The sequence below is a fragment of the Aquarana catesbeiana genome, linkage group LG03 (genome assembly GCF_042186555.1).
Source record: "Aquarana catesbeiana isolate 2022-GZ linkage group LG03, ASM4218655v1, whole genome shotgun sequence".
In the NCBI taxonomy this organism is placed as follows: Eukaryota; Metazoa; Chordata; class Amphibia; order Anura; family Ranidae; genus Aquarana; species Aquarana catesbeiana.
In genome coordinates, this window is record NC_133326.1 from 328195423 (window position 1) to 328218180 (window position 22758).

A 22758-nucleotide genomic window follows, 5' to 3' on the forward strand; every position below is an offset into this window, starting at 1 on the left:
CTCCACCACAACTATTCATGAACAGGCTCCTTCAAGTGTAACTGTATTGGATTTCATGTGAGTTTTTTCTTTCCTCTCTTGTGTTGACTATACAGTATGATATGTTATCATATTCGCTGGTATCCTAATATTTGTTCATAACCCCACCTGCTGTTTGTTGGTTTAGATACGAATGATGTTGGACATTGGACATTTGTGCAGTGATGTTTTGCTTTTCTATCTGTACCACGCTATGTATGCTTATTATCTAATTCGGTGCAAGTTATATGACCTAATAATCCAAACATTTTCATAAAGGCTTCAAAAAGAAGTGTGCTCCCAATTAAGAAAACTCCACTGAACCCTTAGGCTACATGCCCACGGACATTTAAAAAAAATGAGCTGCAAAGCTAGTACTGACGTTATGAAAAAAGCAGCGTCAAAAATTTGATTATTGTCGCGTTTTGCATTGGCGTCAATGGCCGTTTAGCCACGCTAGCTTTCAGCCGCGTTTTTCTGTCTCTATTCAAAATCAAAGTTTCCCTATGGGAGCCCAGTGATTTGAATAGAAGTCGCACCAGAAGTCGGATCAAGATGATCCGACTTGCGGTGCCACTTGTGTGCTGAGAATCTTGAAGGGGAACCCCGACAAAATTTAGCATGAGGTTCCCCCCCCAAGATCCATACTAGACCCTTATCCGAGCACACAGCCCAGCAGATCAGAAGCGCCCCCCCCCCCCCGGACCATACCAGGCCACATGCCCTCAACATGGGGGGTGGGTGCTTTGGGGCAGAGGGCCCCTGTGCCCCCCCCCACCCCAAAGCAACTTGTCCCCATGTTGATGAGGACAAGGGCCTCTTCCCGACAACCCTTGCCCAGTGGTTGTCAGGGTCTGCGGGCGGGAACTTATGATCTGGAAGCACCCTTTAACAAGGGGCCCCACAGATCACGGCCCCCCACCCTAGGTGAATGAGTATAGGGTACATCGTACCCCTACCCATTCACCTAAATAAAAAAAAGTGTCAAAAATAAACACACTACATAGGTTTTTAAAGAATATTATTAAATCAGCTCAGGCTCTTCTCCCTCTTCGATTCTTCTCCTCTCTCTCCGCTATCTTCTGCTCTTTTGCTGGGTCTTCTCCCTTCTCTCCGCTATCTTCTGCTCTTTTGCTGGGTCTTCTCCCCTCTCTCCGCTATAAGTTAGAGGCCACGCCCTTTGTGATGCCATCACCTCATCATGCCCTGGGTAATGACATCACAAGGGGCGTGGCCTCCAAATTAAGTCAACGTGTGGCCCCGCCCCATGCCAATATAAGTCATTGCACACGGCGGACCCAGCATTACACCAGGAGATTGCGTCGAGTCAACATCGGAAGAAGAGCAGTGGGAGAAGACCCAGCAAAAGAGCAGAAGATATCAGAGAGAGAGTGGAGAAGATCCAGCAAAAGAGCAGAAGATAGTGGAGAGAGAGAGGAGAAGACCCGGAGAGGGGAGAAGACCCGGAGAGGGGAGAAGACCCAGCAAAAGAGCAGAAGATAGCGGAGAGAGAGGAGAAGAGTCGGAGCTGCTTTAACCACAGGCCGACCGGGCCATAGCCGAAAGACGGCCACAGCGCGGTCGGCTTATCCTGGGAGGGCGTCCATGGACGTCCTCCCAGAATACTGCTCTCACGCCCCCCCTGGGGCGCACACCCGAGAACTTCCGCATCACGGATCACCGTGAACGGCCGCTGATCGCGGCCATTTACCATGTGATCGCTCCGTCAAATGACGGAGCGATCACATGTAAACAAACCCCTCCCTCCCCTCTGTGTACCGATCGGTACAGAGGGGGAGGAGCGGGGGAGGGATCGGATGGTAGCAGCGTTGTGGGCTGCATCTGTAGTGCCCACAACGCTGCTCTGTGACAAATACAGTCACATCCATCCATCCCTCCATGCTCAGCCATCCCTCCATACTATAATACTCTGCAATACCCCGCAATGCTCTGCCATACCCCACAATGCTCTGCCATACCCCACAATGCTCTGTCATACCCCACAATGCTCTGTCATACCCCACAATGCTCTGCCATACCCCACAATGCTCTGCCATACCCCACAATGCTCTGCCATACCCCACAATGCTCTGCCATACCCCACAATGCTCTGCCATGCCCCACAATGCTCTGCCATACCCCACAATGCTCTGCCATACCCCACAATGCTCTGCAATACTCTGCACTACTCTGCAACACCCCGCAATACTCCGCAATACCCCACAATACTCTGCAATACCCCACAATACTCTGCACTACTCCGCAACACCCCGCAATACTCCGCAACACCCCGCAATACTCTGTCATACCCAGTCATACTGCGCAATATTCGGCGATACCCTGCCATGTGCAGCCATACCCAGCCATGCGCAGCCATACCCTGCCATGCGCAGCCATACCCAGCCATGCGCAGCCATACCCAGCCATGCGCAGCCATACCCAGCCATGCGCAGCCATATTCAGCTGTACTCAGCCTCTGTATGTGGCCAGGCTGTGGAAGTCTCACACATGTGATATCGCCGTACTCAGGAGGAGTAGGAGAATCTATTTTGGGGTGTCATTTTTGGTATGTACATGCTATGTGTTAGAAATATTGTATAAATGGACAACTTTGTGTTAAAAAAAAAAATGTGTTTTAACCACTTCCCGCCCTCTGGCCGTCATACGACGTCCTTGACTTTGTGCGGGGATATCTGAATGATGCCTGCAGCTACAGGCATCATTCAGATATCAGCTTTTTCAGCCGGCGAAAAAAAAAAAAAATTTTTAAATTTGCAGAAGCGAATGCACACGCAAGTCCCGCCCACATATGAAAACAGTGTTCAAACCACACATGTGAGGTATCGGTGCGAACGTTAGAGCAATAATTTTGGCCCTAGATCTCCTCTGTAACTCAAAACATGTAACCAGTAAAAAATTTTAAAGCGTCGCCTATAGGGATTTTTAAGTAGCGAAGTTTGGCGCCATTCCACGAGCGTGTGCAATTTTGAAGGGTGACATGTTAGGTATCTATTTACTCGGTGTAACTTCATCTTTCACATTATGCAAAAACATTGGGCCAACTTTACTGTTTTGTTTTTTTTTAAAGCACAAAACTGTTTTTTTCCCAAAAAAAAAAGCGTTCAAAAAATTGCTGCGCAAATACCGTGCAAGATAAAAAGTTGCAACAACCGCCATTGTATTCTCTAGGGTCTTTGCTAAAAAAAAACATATATAATGTTTTGGGGTTCTATGTAATTTTCTAGCAAATAAATGATGATTTATAAATGTAGGAGAGAAATGTCAGAATTGGCCTGGGTGCTCCAGAACGCCTGGAGGTGCTCCCTGCATGTTGGGCCTCTGTATGTGGCCACGCTGTGTAAAAGTCTCACACATGTGGTATCGCCATACTCAGGAGAAATAGCAGAATGTGTTTTGGGGTGTAATTTGTGGTATGCATATGCAGTGTGTGAGAAATAACCTGCTAATATGACATTTTTGTGGAAGAAAAAAAAAGAAAAAAAAAATCTTGATTTTGCAAAGAATCGTGGGGAAAAATGACAACTTCAAAAAACTCACCATGCCTCTTACTAAATACCTTGGAATATCTTCTTTCCAAAAAGGGGTCATTTGGGGGGTATTTGTACTTTTCTGGCATGTTAGGGTCTCAAGAATATAGATAGGCCGTCAGTAAATCAGGTGTGATCAATTTTCAGATATTGGCACCATAGCTTTTGGACTCTATAACTTTCACAAAGACCAAATAATTTACACCGATTTGTACTTATTTTTACCAAAGATATGTAGCAGTATAAATTGTGGCCAAAATTTACGAAGAAAAATTACTAAATTTGCTAAATTTTATAACAGAAACAAAGAAAATTTAATTTTTTTACCGAATTTTCAGTCTTTTTTCTTTTATAGCGCAAAAAATAAAAAACCCAACGGTGATTAAATACCACCAAAAGAAAGCTCTATTTGTGTGAAAAAAGGACAAAAATTTCATATGGGTACAGTGTTGCATGACTGAGTAATTGTCATTCAAAATGTGAGAGCACCGAAAGCTGAAAATTGGTCTGGTTAGGAAGGGGGTTTAAGTGCCCAGTTGTCAAGTGGTTAATAAAAAAAATTTAAAAAACTGTGTAGTGTGTTTATTTTTGACACTTTATTTAGGTGAATGGGTAGGGGTACGATGTACCCCATACTCATTCACCTAGGGTGGGGGCCATGATCTGGGGGACCCCTTGTTAAACGTGGCTTCCAGATCAAGATAAGTCCCCGCCCGCAGACCCCGACAACCACCGGGCAAGGGTTGTCGGGAAGAGGCCCTTGTCCTCATCAACATGGGGACAAGGTGCTTTGGGGTAGGGGGGTGCCCCAAAGCACCCACCCCCCCATGTTGAGGGCATGTGGCCTAGTATGGTCCACCGGGGGGGGGGGGGGGGCTCGCTCACCCCCCCTTTCCTGACCTGCCGGGCTGCGTGCTCAGATAAGGGTCTGGTATGGATCTTGGGAGGAATCTCACACAAAATTTTGTCGGGGTTCCCCTTCAAGATTCTCAGCACACAAGTCGCACCGCAAGTCAGATCATCTTGATCCGACTTCTGGTTAGACTTCTAATCAAATCAATGGGCTCCCATAGGGAACCATTGACTTTGACTAGAGACAGAGAAACGCGGGACAGTGCATAATGCTGCGTATACAGCGTTAAGCCCCGTTAAATCGTGTTTTAACACCTTTTACCAGCGTCTGGCGTTTTTTACAGCTCTAGAGCTGGAGCCTCAGAACGCACTGGTCCTGGGTTTTTTTGGAGCTTAAAATCTCCTATGCCACTTACCACTCAAAAACGCCATGGTGGGCATGAGGCCATAGGCTAACATGGAGAGGCGTTTTTAAGCTGCAAAAAATGCTCAAAAATGTGGCTGTAAAAACGTCCGTGGGCATGAGGCCTTAAAAGGTGTCCAAATGATCAAGCGAGCATGTTGTTACCACCTGGGCCAAGATAAGTAAGATAACGCCTTCCTGAATGTGTGGATCTCCAACTTGAATCAATCAGCTCTCATGGCTCAACCACATTGATTAATCACAAATGACAGCCCAAGAGAAGGATCCCAGATATAGACTCAAAAACAACTAGAGAAAACCATAGTGTTCTTGGCAAAAAGTTTATTCAATAAATGCAATAAAATCTCACCTCCATTTATAGCAAGAAGAGATCACTTAAAGCGGTATTAAACCCAAAAGCAAAGATTTATTATATTGGAGAATCAGGGTCACTTCTGCATAGAAACCAATCAGTTTCTAACCTCAGCTTGTTCAATTAAGCTTTGGCAATAAAATTTGGAAGCTAATTGGTTTCTAGGCAGAAGTGAACCTGATTTTGCACTCTCCAGCTTTAGTAAATAAACCCCATTATGTCTCTTTTGCATTAAAATTTCTTACCTGCCTATCTGTACTGCACAGTTTCGGCCAAGATGCCACCTATATGCAGGAGTGACATAATCTTGGCCTGGCCAATCAAAATGACCAAAAATTGGAACCCAGAAGAAGACTGGCCAAAGATGCCAGCGGCCAGTGAGGGAGCTCCAGGAAACTGCATGGCTGGGGTGGATGTGAGTATAGTGCCACTTTAATTAAAAGAAATGGAAAAATGTAATAAACTGCACACATATCTGAGTGGAAGGTGCTTCTCCTGTTTTAATGTAGCTGCTGTCATTCAAAAATATACATCATAAATGTCTGTACATTTAGAAAAATGAAATCTATGCAAAGTCTGATATGCGTTAAAAAAAAAGTGTAAACAATCACTTGCGCAAAGACTGTAAATGGTATACAACATGCGTACCATCAGAATGTAAAAAGTCTTCTGCAAGCTGTACTCCCTTACTATGTATCAGTGCAAATCCTATATCATGTATACAATATGTATATATAAAAGTGCTATTTGTGCAATTGTGCTATATAATCCATCATATGTCAAGAATAAAATAAAGTGCATAAAAATCCATTCATTAAATCTGGTATTGAAAATCTCAAAAGCACTTTTGCACTAGTAGCACTTTCCATAGCACATTTAATGAATGGATTTGTATGCACTTTATTTTACTCTTGAAATATGATGCATTATTATAGCACTATTGCACTGATAGCACTTTATATATACATATTGTATACATGATATAGGATTTGCGCTGATACATGGCAAGGGAGCGCAGGTTTCAGAACACTTTTTAAAAAGGAGAAGTTTTACCTTTTCTAACATGCTACGAGTTACACCCATATTCAGGGTGTAACTTGTAACATATTACTGTAGCACCAGCCCCTACAAGCCCCTGCTCTTCTCCCCCCACTCGCCCGACAGAGGTCTGTGAATGTGAAAACTGCAAGTCCTGAAACCCTTTTCGGCTGTCGGCTTGTAGTTCTCATTGAACTACCAGGGTGCTGTTGAGCGCTCTAGTTAGTTCATTGAGTCTACCTGGCATTGTGTAACTCTCTGCCTGTATGAGGTACAAGCAGACAGCTTACAACAGAATGTCTGCCAGAGCCCTGCATAGCATCCACGATCTTCTGATCAAGGAGTGCAATGCTTTGCAGGCTCATAGTAAATAAAATAAATGCACATTTTTTTACCTGCAAAAAAGATGTACATTTATTTTTTTACAAAGGTGAACTTGTCCTTTAAAGATGAAGTTTAATCTGCTTACAAATTACCTTCCCTGATTTCTCTCTTTCCCTATTGTCAACAAGCCAACAACGATGTCCAGAAAACCTTTCCATTACATCATTTTAGACCTAGAGACATCAGCACTGTGCTTCTCTATGCAATGCAGCCAAATTATGGCTGGTCGAGGAAACCTGCAGAGCGCCTTTTCCTAAAAATATCACAGAATTCTGCCCTAGTATTCCTCTCAAGAGCACTCAGCCCTGATGTAAGCATTGGGCTGGCTCATGGCAGGACTTGGCAAATGTCAAAATGCCTTTATGGGTGAAAGTCAGTCTGGAGGAGTGGGTATTCCTAGGTAGGCTGCATCTGCATGCAGACCCCCCTTGGTAACAACCACATGAGAAGCTGACCCTCCACAAATAAACATTCAACATCATCTACAAATGTTGTTGCACAAATGTTCCAAAAAAATAAAAAATGAAGTTGAATGAACAGAAAATAAATATTGTACCTGGACAGACGCTTTCTTCCTGGGTATTCTCAATTGGCATTTCTGAATTCACACCATTTTCTTCCCTCACATCAGATGGCAAGATGGGACTAAAAGTATAATAAATAATTTTTTAGCATGCAGCTTTAAATAAAAAAAGCAGCATCTACAGGAAAGATAGTTTCCTGCAGATGCTAAGAACTTTAAAACTCCATAATGTACCTTTGACAAAGTATTCATTTAAATAATATCTCAAAAATTCTCTAAAAATTAAGGCCAGCCATAGACCGTTCAAATCTCTGGCTGAACCGGCCGAGATTCGAACTGTGTGAGGGCAGGATGAATGTTAATCGATCGATCAACTTGGGTACAACCAGCCTGCTGAATTTACTTGCGATTATCGCTAGCGGCTGCTATATAGCGATATCAAGGCTTCCCCTGCCCACAGACAATTGCTCGGCAGGAGGAATTCCCCTGTCACTTCTGAAATTTCTTTCCTGCAACCACAAGAAATTTGCACCGTCTATGGCCAGCCTTACTGTACATAAGACGACCTGATATTTACTTTCATTTCTAAACCACATGTACAAAAATGACAGCGGAGTAGCAGAAAAATTAAACATAAAATAATAATGTTGGGACGTGTCTTGGTCATGGCACTGTGAGACAGTGAGCTCTGTGCAGTGATCGGGGAAAGAGCCCGCAGCAGTGTACCGATCCCTGGCTTTTCTAATGCCAGCGACCGACAAAGCTCCAGGGACACCTTCCGCACCTAGAATTCCACAACTCTGGTCCTGGCCCCAGATTTTAAGATGGTGCCACCGCGCAACACTAATGCTGGCTCCAGCATGCAGAAGAGAGAAGGTAAAACACTGCCAGTTCTGGTTCCCAAGGATCAGCAACTGTCAGACTGTCCAGATTCCCAGATTCTATCTCCACAGATCCCCAGGGCAGACTCTCCTTCAGCCTCGCTGGCTGCCAGCTCACAGGAACAGCCGTCTGCTGATGCGTTGAAGGACATCATCTCCCTTCTCCCCACCAAGCAGGACATCTCAGAGATGGCAGCCTCAATAGGGAGTACGCTCTCTAGAAAGATACATGATCTTAAACACCAAAGTGATAATGTGGACTCGCGGGTCTCAGCAGCTGAGACCGCCTCAAATGTAATGTACCAACGCTACATGATCATGGTGCAATTGTCAATCGATGATGGTGAAAACCGCAATCGCAGAAACAATATTAGGCTGAGGGGTATACAGGAGGCCACCATTGGGGGCGATCTCAGAGCTACAGTACCTGCTATTTTTAACCTCCTGCTGGATAACTCACCCACATAGGAATTGGAGTTAGATTGGGTGCAAAGACTATAGGGACCCCGTGGGGGGAATGCCTCCTTCCCCAGAGATGTCCTTGCCAGGGTCCATTTTTATACCATCAAAGAGGAAATATTACGCCGTGCATGGGCCAGGGGCCCGGTGGACTTTGATGGTGTCTGAATCCGACGCTTCCCTGACCTCTCACGACTTACCTTACGGATGTGGGGGACTCTCCGCCCATTGCTGGAAGTCATAAGGCGCTCTGGGGCCACGTATCATTGGGGACAACCATTCCATCTCTCAGTTCAAAAGGCAAATGACTCCTTCATTCTACGCTGGCTTGCCTGAACAGCTAACAGATCTCTTTGCTTTCCTGGAGGCTCCGGAGGTCCCCATCCCAGATTGGCTGGATTTTCCAACTACCACTGGCAGCTCCCGTCCTGCATCTCCGAGACCTCAAAGATCCAGGAGGCGATGACGACAATCCAGCGCAAGGGCGGAACCCAGGGACGCTCCGACCTCTCGTGAGCCTTAATCGTGTCCCGTTTTCTTGGTTGTCACCTGTTTCTGTGGTGGCGAGGTAGGAGGCTACATAGTGGCCACTGGCAAGTTCGCCCACTTAGTTGTTTGTGTTACCTGTGGGTACCGAGTGCCCGAGAACTGTAGGGGTGCTGCTCCTCACTTTGCCATCATGAGACTGAACAGCTGTTTGCTACCCAACCAGGCTGGCATTTTGGTGCTCAGAGACTACCTCATGTTTTGCTCTTTAATGTGATTGATAATGCTTGCAATGTTCTGATCAGTCGTGCTCCACAGCTGGGCGGGGGCTGACACGCTGCATCCCTTCCCTACTATAGACCAAGGGTTGTTTTATTTTATTTATTTATTTTTTTTTCTATTTTTTACTTTTTCCCTGGCGTGTGGCATGGGGCCGTGGCAACTCCTCCCGAAGGCTGTATAACACTCTGCCTTGTGCTATTTTAGTTCATGTAGTGCCTTGAGTGTACTATCTCTTATTAGGTTCTAGTTCCGGTTTATAGCCATCTATTTACACGTAGGTATAATTGGCCAGATCAATGACCACTGACTTATCCTATAGGTCCCATATCCTTGGTCGTCAGGGGGTTCTCGGTGATTCCTCTCCTTCACTGTTGAGGTCCCAGTCTAGGTCGTTAATATAGGGCCTCACCGGACGGCACATCTCCCACTGCTTTACAGAGTCAGTCTTCCACTCCCCACCCATAGGCCGCACTTAAGTGCGTTAGGCTCTTTACAGCTAACTTTAGATCACCTAGCACACTTTCTCTTTTTGCTCCCCTTTCCTTAACCCCCCCTTTTTTTTTCTCCTCCTCCTTTCTTCTTTTTTCTCAAGCTTCTAGTCCTTATTTCTTGTACTCCTTTCTTGCTTACTCTCACCCCCTTCCTACTTGTGAAGAAGGCATTCCCCCCAAGGGGTCTTTCCACATCCCTAAACCCCCCCCCGCTTTTTTTTTTTGGGTCGCTATCCCTGTAAATCTCTCCCTCCCTATCAGTGCGGGAGAATGGTACGCCCTGCAAATCTCACCTCCCGACACTCAGTGAATGGGCTCAAATTTACCTGTTTGTGGTTCGTGTTCGTGGTTTGGCCGCCCCAGAGAAGCGGTCCAGATTTCTTTCCGATTTTAAACGGCTCCGTACCCAAGTGGCGTTCCTGCAGGAGACCCATTTCAAACTACAGGCAGTCCTTAGGCTCTATAACCATGATTTTCCTAGTGTTTATCATGCGCCCTCACCTCTGTCGAAGTCCAAGAGTGTTAGTATCTTGAGTGCAAAGTCAGTCTCCTGGACCTTTTTAGAAGGGCACACAGATCCCCAGGGCCAATCCCAGCCCCAGGGATCGTAAACTCCTTGGAGTCTAAGATCACTGCCAAGAAACTCAGCGCAGCCTTAGCCCAAACTAAACCACGGAAGGCATCGGGGCCGGATGGCTTCACGTTGACTTATTACCATACCTTCATGACTATCCTGACTCCTTATTTTTTGACAGCCTATAATGCTCTGAAAGGGGGAGGTCACATGCCGGCAGATACATTGAGGGCATACATATCGCTCATACACAAGGAGGGGAAGGATCCACCCCAGTGTGGGAATTACCGTGCAATCGCACTCCTCAATGTGGATTTAAAGCTTTTTGCAAAAATCTTGTCAAACCGACTCTTGTTGATGCATTTGGATCAGGCAGGTTTTGTGCCATTGAGGGAAGCAAGAGACAACACCACTTGAGTGTACAATCTTATCCATATGGCCCGATCATCCAGGAGCCCTTTCCTGTTGCTTTCGCAGAAAAGGCCTTTGACAGGGTGGCCTGGCACTTTATGAGGGCAACCCTGGTTCACATTGGTCTGGGACCCAATATGCTCAGATGGATCCTCTCCCTCTATTCCGCTGCTTCGGTGGCTGTTCGGGTAAATGAATGGCGCTCTGACTTCTTTCTGTGTTCCATCAGAGACGATCCCAACATTTTGGGTGTACAGAAGTCCTCAGGGCATAAAATCGCGGCATACACAGGCAACTTAATCTTTTTTGTTTTCAGCGGTGCTGAACATAACGGTCCCAGATTCTGAAGTCCAAAGTCTACGAACATCTTTTGCGTTCCACTGGGCAGACTAATCTACTTGGTACCCGGGTATTAACATCACCCCTGACCTAGCAAACTTGTATTCCTCAAATCTACCACCCATGCTTCATGATCTGAAATCTGAACTCCAAAATTGGCATACCCTGACCTTGACCTGCTTTGGGCGGTGTAATGCCTTAAAAATGACTGTTCTACTAAGGATTTTGCATCTACTCCAAGCTATGCCAATCCGTGTTCCCTTGGCATTTTTTAAACAGCTTTGAGCGCTTTTTAGGGACTTAATTTTGTTCCAAAGATCGCGGAGGATAAAAAAATCCACATATTGTCTTTGCCTAAGGCGATACCCGACCTCTTCCAGTACTACAGGGCAGTGCACCTTTCGAGGGGCATGGATTGGCATTGCAATGCAGAGTTCAAGCAGTGGGTGGCGATGGAGATTGAGGACGCTTCCATCCCTCTCGACATCGCCATGGCTCACTTCCTTACCCCCAGAGGACATGCGGGATCATCCCGATAGGTGCTACTCTTGCAGTGGTTAGGTCGACCTTCCGCACCACGGGTCTCTCTCCGTTACCCTCCCCTTTGACTCCTGTTATAGGAAATCCTGACTTAATTCCCGGACTTACTAGAAGAAGTGTGCGGAGGCTGGACCCCCTAGGGAAATATCCTATAATGGACATGTGGTCACAGATTGGGTTCCCCTCCCCCGTAGACATTTCCAGGCTCTTAGATCCGCCACTGGATAGTCTGAGTACGAACCAACGTAGACATTTCCTATAGTCCCTTCAGAAAGCGCATTATAACCCACGGGATCTCACTCCCTTTGAATCTCTGTGCAAGATGGGAGAATCCGCTAGTCACACCTTATCCCTGACTTTTGTTCGCCAGTGGGAAATTGACTTGGATACTCAGTTTACACCATGACGGGTGGAGAAAATTCTCTTCTTAGCTCACAAATCCTCCATAGTGAACCAATATCAGGAAGTCGGGTACAAAAATCTTTCCCGATGGTATAGTGCCTTACATACTCGACAAGATGAATAGGGCCTCCCCGACACATGTTGGCGATGTAATACGCGGGTGGTACGATATTTCAAATTTTTTGGTCCTGCCCCATATTTTGAGACAAGGGCTTTTATCCCTGCATTGTGGAGACAGCCTCAACCACCAATCAGGGTCCTGTGGTACTCTAAAATTAATCAACATTCACCACATGGAGGAACTAACAGCTACACTCCATAATACAGAAGAACAATTTTGAGACAGGTGGAAGCCCTGGAGATACTACACCTGTACATAGATCACCCAATCCGAGTCCTTACTGAGCTAGACCTGGCAGCTGCCCAGATTTTCTTACATGGGCTTCTGTTTACCTCCCGGGATAGCAACCCATTTTCCTTTTCATTGTTTTCCTCCCTCCCCCCTCTTTCTTCCCTTACTCTTCTAAACTCTTGCTACATAGCCGTGGTAACGGCAAAAATGGAAATTGGCAGACTTCTCGGAAGAAATGCGTTATGAGATAATATCCGTGGATGAATAATTGATGCATAAAGTTAGAAAAGTTAAAAGTTCTATCCGCTTTCTCACATTACTAGATATTCTCCATTTCGTTAGTTGTAATTTCACTGTTTGATTTTTGATACGTGTACTTAGGGGCCTTCAGGCCCCTCCGCTTCACTGAAGATAGATGTTATAGTATCTACAAAGCTATTTCTAAACTGTCAGCAAAAGTATTCACTAGGTTTTTTTGGCTTATGATGTCTGCCGTTGAAATGTTCCTACTTGGCATCTTTGTTCAGTTTGGTAATATGTAAAGATGACCTGACCTGTGACTAAGATGCTTTGCCATAATAAAAAAATTTGAAAAAATAATAATAATAATAATAATAATGTGATAAAGTATATCTTATCCCAACATTTCAAATTTCTGATATGTGTCTGCGTTACTATGTACGTATAAGAAAAAGTATCCTGTTCTCTTTGTGGGAAATATCTGGCGATCCTATCAGTCACCATGCCTTTCTATTTCAAACAAAGTTTTCTTCTTTGCATTCTAGTTGGGCGCACAACCTGTCTGTAACCCAACAGTCAGACATGCTGACGCACGCCCTGCACAGCTCTTCACTGGGAAGAGCAGTGTACGGCTGTTTCTCTGCCTCCTGCTGACACGACCCCCTACTCAGCTCATAGCATATTTCTATCTGCACTCTACAGTGGACTGTGGTGCCTACTACTGCAATTTCCAGCTTCCAGAGGGTTGGTATATGCATAGTTACATTGGTCCAAGCTGGACCAATGTAAAAACATCCATACCCGGAATTCATCTTTAACCACTTCCCGCCCGGCCTATAGCAGAATGACGGCTGGGCGGTGGTTCCGTTATCCTGGCATCTTTTAGAATAATGTGACAGACCTAGCCAGGACAGAGGCTTTTTGAGGGGACTGAATGCAAGCCTCTTGCCCACCGATCATGGGCCCTGGCATTTGGGGGAATGGTGCTCTCTGTGAGCTGTATGCCTAGGGACCCTGGAGATGGTATTACTTTGGATTCAGGTCCATGTCCCCCCACGACACACAGACTCTGGGAACCCTTTATATGCCATATTAGAATAGTGACTGATTCATACTGTTGGGACTCATACGGTTAGATGCTAATGTCATCAAGCTCAGTCACCTGTCTGTTATATGCTATAATGTGTTTATTGTAAATAAGTCTAGTGTGGGCTCTAAGAGTCTTTTCACCCATTGTTGTTTGTGTTAATTAACTCTGCTACTGTGTGAAGCTCGGTGACCACAATTCTGTCCAAAAGGTCATGTCTCAGTCACCTAGGCTGGATAAAGGATTAGATAATTAGCTCATGTTGATTAGGTTAGGTTTTAGTCATCCTGCTGTATATATTTGTGTGAGATCTCAAATAAAAGGCTATTCCTGATGTACTCCAAGACTGGTGTTGTCTGGTTCTTGGGGGTTCCTATAGCCAGATCCATTGGACTCGTGTTCCAGGACTTAGGAAGCGGTATACAGACGGAAGCACTCAAGCGGAGTGTGGGACGTTCCGTCACAAATAACTCATGACGTCTTTTAGGATAACAGCCGGCGCGCCCGTGGTGGCACGTGTCAGTCACACCGCAACACCCATCTCGGTGAAGAGCCTCTGACGGAGGTTCTTTACCACGTGATCAGCTGTGTCCAATCACGGCTGATCACAGAGTAAACAGGAAAAGCCGTGTATTGGCTTTTCCTCACTCGCGTCTGACAGACAACCGGCTTCTCTCCTGACAGGGGGGTCTGCGCTGATTATCAGCTCAGCCCCCCCGTGGATGCCCACCCACGATCACCAGGGATTGCCACCACCGATGACCACCAGGTATGCCACCCATGGCCACCAGTAATGCCAATCTTTACCAAAATCAATGCCAACCAGTGCCCACAAATGGTGCCTGTCAGTGCCCATTACTAATGCCTGCCAGTGCCTCCTCATCAGTGATGCCCATCAGTGCCACCCATCAGTGTTCATCAGAGCCACCCATCAGTGTCTCAGTGCCACCTATCAGTGCTCACCTATCAGTGCCACCCATAAGTACCCATCAGTGCAACCTTTCAGTGCCACTTATGAGTGCCCATCAATGCTGCATAACAGTGTCACCTATCAGTGCCACCTCATCGGTGTCCATCAGTGCAGTGTCATCAGTGCCCATCAGTGAAGGAGAAAAATTACTTATTTACAAAAAAAAAAAAACTTTTTTTTTTTTTATTTAAACCCCAGCAGTGATCAAATACCACCAAAAGAAAGCTCTATTTGTTGGAACAAAATGACAAAAACATTTGTTTGAGTACAGTGTTGCATGACTGTGCCATTGTCAAAGTGCAACAGCGCTGAAAGCTGAAAATTAGCCTGGGCAGGAAGAGGCGAAAGTGTCTGGTATTGAAGTGGTTAAAGTGTATCCAAAACCCTAACTTATTTTCTTTCTTTTGGTCTATAAAAATATACTATGGAAAGTGTGTTGTTATAACTGTTCAATAAGTGTGAGAATAAAAAATGTTGATCTTGCCAGAAAAATCACAGCCATCCTTGTGTCTTGTATATATCTTCTGTGTTAAGAGTAATAAATCCTCCTAGATTATATTTGGAGACTACAGAATGATTATTCTTTATGTGGTGGAGATGAAAGAGTAGGTGAGTGAGTATTTTATTAAAAGAAAACTGGACAGGGCTGACCACACTCCACAAAAATGCTTTGTGTTGTCAGCTCACATTAGAGAGGAGCTTGGACGTCCCTCAAAGTAATCTATCTGAACTTCCAAGTGGTGCTTTTTTTTTTTACATTCTGATCAGCTCCAAGCCAGGTAAGTCCCCATACCAATAATGCGATAGTTTCTTACAGGACAAAATTTATTTTTTACCGTGGAGAACAGAAAACTTCATTGGAATACAGCTGTCCTCTCCAAGATCCACTGTCCCCTAGGGAAAAGTGTTTTACCTGATGGATTTGAACAGAGGTAGGGGGAGGGTATGTGACAGAGTCTGGATAAAAAAGGCACACACTGGGGTTGATTTACTAAAACTGAAGGGTGCAAAATCTGATGTAGCTCTGCATGGTAGCCAATCAGCTTCTAACTTCAGCTTGTTCAATTAAAGCAGAGCTCCATTCCCCTAAGCAATTTTTAAATAAATCATTTGGATTTGGTCCTAACTGTCCTCATACTTTTTTCTTTTAAATCTGAAATTTCTTACATGATCCGGCAAGCAGGCAGCGGGCATCAAAGATGTGGGCATTTGAAGCCCACTCCTGTGTATTTCCGGGATACTGTGCAGCTGGCTACCCAGCAAGCACCTCCCGATCTCACAACTGTGCAGTAATGACACTGTGGCGCACTTTCTTGATTACAGGTTGCCATAGCAATGGTGGCATCAGTGGAAGTTCCTGTTCCGTTGTTAAGGTAACCTGTCAATCAACAGAGAACCGGGATAGGAAGGCAAGTGCAGTCGGGGAAAGGAGCGATGAAGGAAATGGCACAGATTGCATCACTTCTGGTCATAAAATTTTGCGATCACACCCGCATTACATGTTTGAAGACTCCTGGGATCGATGACATAGATATCCCAGGATTCAACGGGCTAGGCTGATGATACCGCCGCCTGGGCAGTCACGGGGAAGACTACTTTAAAAAAAAAAAAAAAAGAAAAAGAAAAAAAACTTTTTGAAATTTCACTAAATATCCAAAAATAAAAATACTATGGGTGCACATCACAATGTGAGTAATTCTAAAAAATGAGTGGAACTCTGCTTTAAGCTTTGACAATAAAACCTGGAAGCTGATTGGTTTCTATAGCTGCACCAGATTTTGCACTCTCCAGTTTTAGTAAATCAACCCCAATGTTACCAATGTTATGGAAGGGAGATCCTTGTTGCCCAGTTGGCAGATTGGGGGGGGGGGGTCGAAATCTCCAGAGGAGCCTGGTGAGGAAAACGGTTCAAGTCTTCCTTTAAGAGGCTAATCATAAAATTCCTCTGTAGGGCCTGGAGTGTGGGCTGCGGAAGAGTTTGGACGAGTCTGCAGCATGACCAGTCTGGTCCACCTACCAGAGTACCTAGCTCGTTATAGAAGGGCTATGAAGCCTCACAGGAAGAGGGGGCTGTGCTGAGGACTGTTAACAATTCTGTGAAGAGTGAAAATACGAGACTGTTTGCTGTGTCAGACAGAAAACTGGGAGAAGTCACCTATCAGACTGAGTTGCTTAGGCTAAGGAAAAGCCTACTGTATGGACTCTGCTTTATGTGCTGTACAATGCCTTCCTGCAACAGAGTTACCATCTATATATTGTGAAAGGGGAGATTATATATATATATATATATATATATATATATATATACACATACACACACACACACACACACACACACACACATACATACATACATACATACACACGCAATACATATAGATTCATATATAAAGTGTAACTGATAAAGCTACAGTTTCTACAGCAGGCCTAACCGAGATATAAAAGTTATTGCCAGGGCTTCTTGTTCTAGCTTTTTAGCAAGTCTGCTCAAGTGTACCGGTGAGATTTATTGTGACCAGCCACACAACAAACACTTAGCAGACAGCTAGGATTTATGATAAAATATCCAGGTGGTGAAACCGAGTCCACAGAGGCTGCTTCTGCCTCCCAGCTCATGCTTGTTGAATAAGAAAATAAATAGAAACACCATGTAAGAGTAACAGAGACAGGAGCACATCAGGTGACACGATGCAAGACTCTGTGAGCCAGGATGGATCATTAATGCATTTAAAGCAGAACGCTGCACTTTTCAATTACCTTTTCCTTTCTGCACTGTAACCTGATTTTATCATTACACCAAAAGCAAGCAAGACCATCCATAATGGTACCATCTTGATGAAAAATTACGTAATAAATGTCAGCTGTTGTATTACACATACAATACATCAGGGCCACACGAAGTAGAGGCAATGTAAAAAATGTACTTGAATACTGATGAGGCCTAGATTTTGGGAGCCATTTATAATAAACTCAATATAAACATATCTTCTATAGGTCTTTAAGGCCTTGTATATATCAATGTGTTTTCAAGCTCCCTGACATAGGGAAAATACATTTCAGACAGGAGATTTTACTATTTACTGACAGCAACTATACATACATGCAGAGCGAACATAAATAAGACAAATGCTTGTATTTTTGATTCTTTTAATATTAATTTTCTCATTCAAGACAGTTGAAAGGAATCCTTAAAATGCATCAAATGCTGATGCTTTTGAATGGGCATTTCAGAAAAATGTGCAGTGTCTTGGCAGATTTAACTGGAAAGCTCCCAATTACCATTATTTATGTTGTTCTTCTTCACAGGGGTTGCTGAAGCTGCTCAAAGATGGATCAAAATTCGGCCTGTTCAGCAGGGACGGACTAAATTTCAATCCATCTGTGGCCGTTCCTGTTCTGTTGAATTGGGGTATTGGAAAATGTTTCTTAATCAGCTTTCTGCAGCCTTTTATCAGTGTATTCTGACAGCAGAGGAGTCCTGACATCAGAATACAATGGCACAGCAGGGAAGATTCCGCCATCTACCTGGCTTGTGTGGATGGGGGAATCCTTTTGTGTTTTTTTTCCCATCAGTCCTCTGAAAGAAAACAAGGCATCAATGGCGAGCCTTAAGCCTAGTACACACTACAAGTTTTTTTCATTCAACCTAGCAAACTGAACGAAAAAAAACAAACAAAAAAAAACCTTGGGACAGCTTGGGAGGAGCCACTGTACTAACTATGTGATGTTAGTACAGCGATCGCCCCCTGCTGAGTTATTGGGGGCATCCCCGCCATAACACACCAGTCAGTGCTCTCAGCCATTGGCTGGGAGCGCTGATCGGATGCTGATTGACATAACTTTTTTTGGTCATGCCCCTTTGACAGAAGCCAGCCGAAAGGCTTTCTTCTGTCAGACCAGCTTCAGTACACATAGACCGGATGTCGGCTGGTTTCTTTTGAACCGACTGATGCTGCCTGACATTCGGCCTGTGTGCACTAGGCTTTAAGCCCCATACACACAGGCAGAATGTCGGGAGACATTTGCTGGTAAAAAAAAAAAAACGTCTGACATTCTGCCCGTGTGTGTATGTCGGGCTGTTCGATAGAAGCCGGCTTCTGTAATAAGGAGAGCCGGCAAAACTGTAATCCTTGAAGTGACGTTTATTGGTATCAGAGTGACAATAAAACAAGCCGGCTTCTGTCGGACGTACATACTGGAAAACCAGCATCCGGCCAACTTCCGATCAGCGCTCTCAGTCACTGGCAAAGAGCACTGATGGGAGTGTTTTGGCGGGGGGGGCTGTCCCCCTGTCAGAACACAAAAGCTCAGAGGGGGAGATCGCTGGACCAACCTTGCATGGTGAGTACAGCACCTGGCTTTAGGCTCCAGTTTGAAAATCCTGGATGACCTTATACCCAAAGATTTATTTTGGCCTCCTCGTTCCCCCTGCCTCCTCCCACCCACTCTACCACCATCAAATAGTGACATAGCAACCATCTTCTACCCAAGTTGGATGCAGAGCTCAATTGCCTCTTGTACAGATTGAGCCCCATTTCACGCTTATGCGATGCATCAAATGCACAGCACTCGCTACGTTTCCTGCATCGCATCACACCGCATAGCAATCGCACAGTGTTTATGTGATCTGCTGCTGGTGCCCATTAAAAGTTAATGACACCCCAAAAGTAAGCCGCAGAGCACAGTGCGTTTGACTGAACTAGATCACATGGGTATGAACACATAGGTATGAAATCGCATCGCACAGAATCACAAGTGATTTGCATAGGAATGCGGTGTGATTCCTGAGTGAACCGGGGCTTAGAGACAATACAATGCCAATTTTAATGGGACATTGAATGATGCAAATGGTGACAACACACGGTTGAAAGCTCTTTAGAAAATGTAAGCGCTATATAAACATCCGGAATAGTAAAATACATGCACTGTATACTAAATAAGCTTGTGAGATGTAAATGTGTCACATGGGCTTTATTATGCACATTTCAGCTGCACTGCTTTTCCCTCTGGATGTACTTACTTCTAAAACTATGCAGGCGATAAATAGTACCATTTGTTGTATATTTCAAAAGCACACATTATAGACGAAAATGATCCAGACATACCAGAGTCATTTGGTGTTCCGCTACATTCAGCATTTCACCTGCAGCACTTAATACCCCAATAAAGTTACACTGTAGCAGTGCTTATACTAATTTTCAGACGATTACATTAACAGCTCTAACTACTCTCCAAACAAGTTGTCTCCCCTGTGACAAGAATATTGCTTGCTCTTGAAACATGTTTATGTAAAAAGAAATGCACCTAAAAGCATGAAAAATGATTGTGCTGCCAGGAAAAGCACTCCAGAGACATGGCGTGTGGCCCAAAGCCAGGTGCCTGCTAGATACTGTGTGGGGAAAAGAACAGTCTCCTAGTAAAGACGCTCAGTTTTTTTTAGCTTGATGGTCAGCTGGTACAAGTTGTTATCAGTGGTAAACATTATACAGCCCAGACCACAAGGATGGGAAACTAAATGTGTGTGCTATCTCACCTCTCTACAAGCACCTCTGGTGCTACTCCTTCACATTCACTTGGCAGCATTTCGGTACACGGTTCCTGAAAAGAGTACAAAAAAAAACATAAAAGTTTCATCAACTAAATGCAATGTAATCTTTAAAAAAAAAAATAATAATAATAATACAAAACATAAAAGAAAAAAAATCCAAAACCTAAAAAGGTGCCCAAAGACACAAGAGGGGGAGAATCTCCCGGCCTACAGCTATATGAGATCACAGATACAGCTCTGTGCAGAAAGCTATGACATCCATGACAGCTTTCTTCCCAGCACAGGCACTGCCTGCTCAGAGTACTGGTGTACTTCAACCGACCAGCTCAGAGTTGGTCTTAATTACTGACAGTTTCCTAATTTAACAACTGGTAGTAATTCTTTGAAGAATTTGTGACTGCTATAGTGACAGATTATGAAAGTGGCAGTAGTAAGACCTACCTGAAATTGCAGGAAGTGTCGGTAATGTTACAGACACTGGCACAAATGCTTGCCTGAACTAGCGGCTGGTTCTTAAAGTGGAACTTCACTCACCCATGCTGACAGCATTAGTAAATGGATAGCAAAGTATATCATATTTGTTTGTTTTAACCTTTTTTTTTTTTCTTTTTTACATTTTTTCAGTTACTTTATGGTCTCTTACCTAGGGGAATTATGTCATACAATCTCAGAAGTCTTCAGGAGGGGAGGAAAGGAAGAGGGGTTTTCTCAGTAATCGCACTCTCCTGCATGCATGCCTCAGCTAAGGGCAGATGGATTCCAGGAAGAAAATACTACATGAATAATTTACTCAAGATGGCCAGGGCCAAAAATGCCAAGGGAGTGTTTTTCAACAAAAATAAAAAAGCACAGAGAAACGGATGGATGAGAGAGTTTGCTTTAAATATTAAAAATGAATTAAATAGGGTTTTTGGTTTGTGGTGCTCAGATGCATTGAAGAGCCTCTTTAAAAGTGGATGTAAACCCTTCCATATACCCAGTGAAGTGACTATCTTCAGGTGATACACAGAGATGAAACAAATCCTCCTACATAAATTGTAGCTGTTTATCTGCAGCCCTCTGTTCTCTAGAACTGTTCAAAGTGCTGAATTTATAAAGCTTGTCTGAGCTGTCAAAAAATAAAGAAGGGTGGAGAGCTGAAATTACACTCTGCAGAGCTCAGCGAGGAGAGCTCCGAGAGCTGATTGAAGGGAAGGGACACACCCCTCTCCACACAGCACACAGGAACAGAGCTGATGCTGTCAATCACAGGCTGTGTGCTGAAGCTCAATCCCGTCACCATTTTTCTTTTGGTGTCAGGGAAACCTGTCAGAGGTGAGTCATGCAGATAGCAGAGGAATGGGGCAGCAGACAGAAATGACACCTAGTGCTCTTAATTGAGACACACTATATAGGGATATGCTTTGTTCATATTTCACATCTGAGGATTACAACCACTTTAAAGGAACTGCCTTCATAAAATATGTCATGACATCACTTCCGGATTACTGGCACCCTAAAGGCATCAGTTTTAAAAAATAGAAAGTATTCAAAAATGCAGATCTTGACGTTTTGAATACTTTCGAGTGCAGAGGAGGGGTTTGGGGTCTTATAGACCTCAGATCCCTCCATAAAGAGTACCTGTTCTGCCAATTACTGTCACAAGGGATGTTTACATTCCTTGTGACAGCAATAACAGTGGGAATTTTTTTTTTTTTAAAGGACTGTGTAAAAATAAATTTTTTTTTTAAATCTACAGAATATCAGCACCTGACATCGGCTATTGGCCTGAAAGGCAGCTGAAAAATCGGTATTGTATCGGCCCTGAAAAAACAATATCGTTCAAACCACTTTAAATGCAAGGACTTTATTGGTGGGCTTTAGGCTTGCGTCATTGGCATCGGTATGGGTATGGGATACTTCTAAGATCATTTAAAATTCAGCAACAGGTGCATTTCACCTGCAGTTGACTTTCTTATAAGCTTCTATTTACCTGACACAAGCAGGTTTTGCATTCCCATTGGTCTCTAGTTTTTATTTAGTGAACTTCTGAGCACCTTTATATGTTTTTATGAATACATTTCTCAGCCCACAAAAATTGCACTCACCTGCTCGCATTTGGCGAGTGGAATTATGAGGAGTGCGAGTATGGACAGGGCTGTGCTGTATAGGGAATGTATAGCCAGTGCCCCTTGCCGCACACATGCTTGCGATGTGGCCAGTTCTATAGGAATTCTACAGCTGCCTGGGACCGCCCCTCTCCACCTCTCTCCTGCCACACAACCCTGCCCCGCACAGGCTCGCAGCGTGAGCATTGCAATAGAAGTTTACCAACCTCCTGGAACCGCCCCTCTCCATCTTCCTCCTGCTGCACACCTAAAGTGAGGGGCGGTGCATGTCTCTACAAGGCACCCTCAGTGTGCACCGATGTCTGACCCCCGTGGCTGCAGAAGAATGGTAAATGTGACTGCGGTGATGTTCTGGAGGCATTGGTATAATGGGGGATTGAACATGAAGTTTGTTGGAAGTAAGGGGGGGGGGATTGAGAGCACATATGTGCTGGATTGGGGGGGGGGGG

General features: G+C 44.5%; 1 protein-coding gene across 6 annotated transcripts in view; it reads right to left on the reverse strand.

Moving 5' to 3' along the window:
* The window catches only part of UIMC1 (ubiquitin interaction motif containing 1), a 252931-nt gene that overhangs the window by 101291 nt on the left and 128882 nt on the right, over positions 1-22758 (reverse strand). For all 6 annotated transcript variants that reach the window (XR_012242873.1, XR_012242872.1, XM_073620479.1 and 3 more), the window contains exons 6-7: positions 20187-20251; positions 7173-7261 (exon numbers count right to left, since the gene is read on the reverse strand). Coding sequence is in view for 4 of the 6 variants with exons in the window: in XM_073620479.1 (XP_073476580.1) it covers positions 7173-7261; positions 20187-20251 (154 nt within the window). In the remaining 2 variants the exon portion in view is untranslated. The remainder of the gene's footprint in view (positions 1-7172; positions 7262-20186; positions 20252-22758) is intronic.